This window comes from Oncorhynchus mykiss, chromosome 6 (assembly GCF_013265735.2).
Source record: "Oncorhynchus mykiss isolate Arlee chromosome 6, USDA_OmykA_1.1, whole genome shotgun sequence".
NCBI classification, from domain to species: domain Eukaryota; kingdom Metazoa; phylum Chordata; class Actinopteri; order Salmoniformes; family Salmonidae; genus Oncorhynchus; species Oncorhynchus mykiss.
Window position 1 is genome coordinate 6707880 of NC_048570.1, and position 5975 is coordinate 6713854.

At 45.9% G+C, this 5975-nt stretch overlaps 1 protein-coding gene across 1 annotated transcript; it reads left to right on the forward strand.

The window, feature by feature from the left end:
• Positions 1 to 3014: 3014 nt before the first annotated feature.
• ccl19a.2 (chemokine (C-C motif) ligand 19a, tandem duplicate 2) lies at positions 3015 to 5212 on the forward strand (the record flags this gene model as incomplete). Its single annotated transcript, XM_036979293.1, has 4 exons — positions 3015 to 3339; positions 3811 to 3934; positions 4461 to 4592; positions 4862 to 5212. Coding segments are annotated over 3 exons (576 nt in total), but the record flags the coding sequence as incomplete, so codon positions are not given.
• Between the last annotated feature and the right edge of the window lie 763 nt (positions 5213 to 5975).

The window sequence follows — 5975 nt, forward strand, 5'->3', positions numbered from 1 at the left end:
TGACAGACAGACAGACAGACAGACAGACAGACAGACAGACAGACAGACAGACAGACAGACAGACAGACAGACAGACAGACAGACAGACAGACAGACAGACAGAAAGACAGACAGACAGACAGACAGACAGACAGACAGACAGACAGACAGACAGACAGACAGACAGACAGACAGACAGACAGACAGACAGACAGACAGACAGACAGACAGACAGACAGACAGACAGACAGACAGACAGACAGACAGATAGATAGATAGATAGATAGATAGATAGATAGATAGATAGATAGATAGATAGAACCGTCCAGAGTAGTGATGCTAGTCGGGCCAGCGCGTGTCGGCAGCGAACGGTTGAAAAGCATGCATTTGGTTTTACTTGCGTTTAAGAGCAGTTGGAGGCCACGGAAGGAGTGTTGTATGGCATTGAAGCTCGTTTGGAGGTTAGTTAACACAGTGTCCAAAGAAGGGCCAGATGTATACAGAATGGTGTCATCTGCCTAGAGGTGGATCAGGGAATCACCCGCAGCAATAGCGACATCGTTGATATATACAGAGAAAAGAGTCAGTCCAACAATTTAACCCTGTGGTACCCCCATCGATACTGCCAGAGGTCCGGACAACAGGCTCTCTGATTTTACACACTGAACTCTGTCTGCGAAGTAGTTGGTGAACCAGGCGAGGCAGTCATTTGAGAAACCAAGGCTATTGAGTCTGCCAATAAGAATACGATGATTGACAGAGTTGAAAGCCTTGGCCAGGTCGATGAAGACGGCTGCACAGTACTGTCTTTTATCGATGGCGGTTATGATATCGTTTAGTACCTTGAGCGTGACTGAGATGCACCCGTGACCAGCTCGGAAACCAGATTGCAGAGCGGAGAAGGTACGGTGGGATTCGAAATGGTCAGTGATCTGTTTGTTAACTTGGCTTTCAAAGACTTTAGAAAGGCAGGGCAGGATGGATATAGGTCTATAACAGTTTGGGTCTAGAGTGTCACCCCCTTTGAAGAGGGGGATGACCGCGGCAGCTTTCCAATCTTTAAGGATCTCGGACGAAACAATAGATTGTGGCAGCTTTCCAATCCTTGGGGATCTCAGACGATATGAAAGAGAGGTTGAACAGACTGGTAATAGGGGTTGCAACAATGGCGGCGGATAATTTTAGGAAGAGAGGGTCCAGATTGTCTAGCCCAGCTGATTTGTACGGGTCCAGGTTTTGCAGCTCTTTCAGAACATCTGCGATCTGGATTTGGGTGAAGGAGAAGATGGGGGCCGCTCAGGCAAGTAGGGATGCTACCAGGATTCCTCCAGATGTGACGCTTGTCATTCATAACAAAGAGTTCAATCTTGGTTTCATCAGACCAGAGAATCTTGTTTCTTAGAGTCCTTTAGGTGCCTTTTGGAAAAATCCAAACAGGCTGTCATGTGCCTTTTACTGAGGAGTGACTTCCGTCTGGCCACTCTACCATAAAGGCCTGATTGGTGGAATGCTGAGAGGGTTGTCCTTCTGGAAGTTTTTCCCATCTCCACAGAGGAGATGGTCACCTCCCTGACCAAGGCCCTTCTTCCCCGATTGCCCAGTTTGGCCGGGCGGCCAGCTCTAGGAAGAGTCTTGGTGGTTCCAATCTTTTTCCATTTAAGAATGATCAAGGCCACTGTGTTCTTGGGGACCTTCAATACTGCAAAAGTGTTTTGGTGCCCTTCCCCAGAGCTGTGCCTCGACACAATCCTGTCTCGGAGCTCTAAGACTCTTCCTATAGTGAGAGAAAGTTATCTTGGTAAATTTCTTCATCTTTGGCTGACTATTCCTGCGGACTACAAGGTCTCCCAGCCAATGACCTCCGTGCACTTGACCCTGCGATGAACAGCTGTCATGTTGTAACTTCCTGATACCATGGAGGGGTTTTCCAGTATGTTCAAAGCATGTTGACACTATTACTGTTAAGGCCCTCTTAGCTCTCATACGGGCCATTCCACAGTAACAGAATTGTGCTGAGACTCAGATATTTCACTTAAAATGTATGCCAAACAAAGCTACTGACAGGAAGTCCTACTGCAAATTAATTTTGTCCCACACTCTTCGTTGGAATGTTCCCTCTCTGTTCCTCTGTAGTCAACCGACCGGGGAGTTTCAGTAGTAGAAAGACAGACCTCTATCTTCAATGACTGGCATTTGTAGATAGACAGCCTGAGGGCACACACGCGCACACACAACCTTGCATGGATAATTGAACATCTCATTTGATAAGAAAAAAACAGATACCGTAAACTCCAATGATCTGCCACCGTTACAGAGGTGGGCGAGATTGATTGACAGACAAGGAAATAGAGATAAAGACAGAGAAGGAAGAATGGAGGGAGACAGAGTGAAATAAGGAAGGAGAGAGAGAAGGAAGGAGGCAGAGAGAGAGAGAGAGAGAGAGGGAGAGAGGGAGAGAAGGAGGGAGAGAGAGAGAAGGAGGGAGAGAGAGAAAGAAGGAGGGAGAGAGAGATGGACAGAGGGAGAGAGGGAGAGAAGGAGGGAGAGAGAGCTGGAGGGAGAGAGAGAGAAAGGAGGGGGGAGGGAGAGAGAGAGAGTAGGAGAGAGCGAGAGAGAGAGGGAGAGAGGGAGGGAGGGAGGGAGGGAGGGAGGGAGGGAGGGAGGGAGGGAGGGAGGGAGGGAGGGAGGGAGGGATAAAAATATAAAGATTAAGGTGAATTTACGGGACTAAGGCGGAGTCTTTCACTTTGTTCCAAGTCATAGTGAAAGAGAAAGAGACAGTCAGGTGTATAAATACACCTGTACCTCTCAGCATTCTCCCACTCTCTGTCATCCTCAGACTCTGTCATCCTCAGACTCTCTCTCATCCTCAGACTCTCTCTCTCTGTCATCCTCAGACTCTCTGTCATCCTCAGACTCTCTCTCTCTGTCATCCTCAGACTCTCTCTGTCTGTCATCCTCAGACTCTCTGTCATCCTCAGACTCTCTGTCATCCTCAGACTCTCTCTCTCTGTCATCCTCAGACTCTCTCTCTGTCATCCTCAGACTCTCTGTCATCCTCAGACTCTCTCTCATCCTCAGACTCTCTGTCATCCTCAGACTCTCTGTCATCCTCAGACTCTCTGTCATCCTCAGACTATCTGTCATCCTCAGACTCTCTCTCATCCTCAGACTCTCTGTCATCCTCAGACTCTCTGTCATCCTCAGAATCTCTCTCATCCTCAGACTATTTGTCATCCTCAGACTCTCTGTCATCCTCAGACTCTCTGTCATCCTCAGACTCTCTGAAGCAGAGCTCTCAAAGCAGTAATATGGCAGCTCTTTTCTTCATTGCAACACTCTGCTTGGGCTACGCAGCAGGTAAAAGACACACACACACACACACACACACACACACACACACACACACACACACACACACACACACACACACACACACACACACACACACACACACACACACACACACACACACACACACACACACACACACACACACACACACACACACACACACAGGGACAGAAGAGTTCTCAGGAAACATTCCTCTGCAGTGATTGACTTAGAAAGTTGCACCAGCCTGGGGTAGTTACACAAGTAGAGCCTGGATCACTCATATTGGCCTCTCTCTCTCTCTCTCTCTCTCTCTCTCTCTCTCTCTCTGTCTCTCTCTCGCTGTCTCTCTCTCTCGCTCTCTCTCTCTCTCTGTCTCTCTCTCTCTCTCTCTCTCTCTCTCTCTCTAGCTCTCTCTCTCGGGCCATGTTTTTTTCATCCTCTATCTCTTCTTTGACCATTCTCACCCCCTTCTCTCTCTGTCTCTCTCTCCTGCAGCATTCTCAGAGGTACCCGTGGACTGCTGTCTGTCAACCACTGACATCCGTTTCCCTCGCCACTTTAAGATGGTCTCCTACCTGCTGCAGACTACAGACAGAGGCTGTGACATCGATGCCACTGTGTGAGTGTCTTCCTCTCTAAGACAAATTACTTCTCTCCCACTATATGTAGGCTACTTAGCATCTCTTCCACTATATGTAGGTTACTTAGCGTATCTTTCACTATATGTAGGCTACTTAGCGTATCTTCCACTATATGTAGGCTACTTAAGCATCTCATCCACTATATGTAGGCTACTTAGCATCTCTCCCACTATATGTAGGCTACTTAGCATCTCATTGTATTTTCAGGCTGAATAGAACTGTTATAAACATGATATGACACATGTTATAAGCATACAAGAGCACGATTCCAAGTGTATTATAATCCCTAGTTTTAGAAACCACATTACTTAAAGGCAGGTTACAGGTCTTGTCTTACACTCCTAGGCAGTTTGGAGGCCTGCCAGATTCTGCTCCCCATCAGTGGCTCACTGATCTCACTAGGTGGTGCCTGGAGCACTTTTTTGGAAATCGCCTGTCTGATACTGTTGTGGATATTGATGATTATCTTTGATACGGATCTATTTGTAAATCGTATCCCTCCAGGTTTATCACCAAGACAGGGGCGAGACTGTGCTCGCCCCATCCCGCAGAGAGCAAGTGGGTGGCAGACTACGTGAAACGTCTGGAGCGAACCATCTCCCTCCGGAGAGCTAACTCACCTGAGGAGTAAATGAGGTTAGTTGTTACTCTATGTTCACACACGTGACAAATGAAATAATATCCTACTTTCCTGTGCTTGTCTCTCTTCATTAAGGGCTCATAGTTTGGCTAAACTGCATATATGTATTTATTTTTTGTTTTCTTATATATATATTTAAAAAATTATGTTTAATTACAAGGAATCTGCTGCAGTGTTTTTTTTCACTCACAACTCAACATTTCAAGATTCTCTATTTTAATATCTGTCCTCTCTGGTGTCTGTCTCCCTCACATGATGACCACAGCAGAGTAAGACCAGGAGAGGAGACGTGGAGGAGTGGACGAGACATTCATTTCAACCTTTTTTTAACTGAAGAGTCGTCCTAGATACTGTAGCAGACCAAATCGTTTTTACAAAATACTGTACAAGAAACCCTTGTGAATAGTGCATACTGTAAATTCATATCATAACAAAACCATTTCCCATCAATATATTTAGAGATGTGTTAGATTGGTTTTGTAAAATGTTATATTCAAGTTGTACAATTTGTTAGTATGGTTTGGTGGGTGGATTAGAGAAAATGTTGACGTGAATGTCAGCTGTCATGAAAATGTATATTTCAAATGAATATTTCCAATAAAATATAGTTTTCTGTAAAATGTTTGTTATCTGAGACATGATTCTAACCAAAATGCAGAATCAGTAGTATCTGCTATAGTAACTACCCCAGGGGCAGCAGAATCAGTAGTATCTGCTATAGTAATTACCCCAGGGGCAGCAGAATTAGCAGTATCTGCTATAGTAACTACCCCAGGGGCATCAGAATCAGTAGTATCTGCTTTAGTAATTACCCCAGGGGCAGCAGAATTAGTAGTATCTGCTATAGTAACTACCCCAGGGGCAGCAGAATTAGTAGTATCTGCTATAGTAATTACCCCAGGGGCAGCAGAATCAGTAGTATCTGCTATAGTAACTGCCCCAGGGGCAGCAGAATCAGTAGTATCTGCTATAGTAACTACCCCAGGGGCAGCAGAATCAGTAGTATCTGCTATAGTAATTACCCCAGGGGCAGCAGAATTAGTAGTATCTGCTATAGTAACTACCCCAGGGGCAGCAGAATTAGTAGTATCTGCTATAGTAACTACCCCAGGGGCAGCAGAATCAGTAGTATCTGCTATAGTAATTACCCCAGGGGCAGCAGAATCAGTAGTATCTGCTATAGTAACTGCCCCAGGGGCAGCAGAATCAGTAGTATCTGCTATAGTAATTACCCCAGGGGCAGCAGAATCAGTAGTATCTGCTATAGTAACTGCCCCAGGGGCAGCAGAATCAGTAGTATCTGCTATAGTAACTACCCCAGGGGCAGCAGAATCAGTAGTATCTGCTATAGTAATTACCCCAGGGGCAGCAGAATTAGT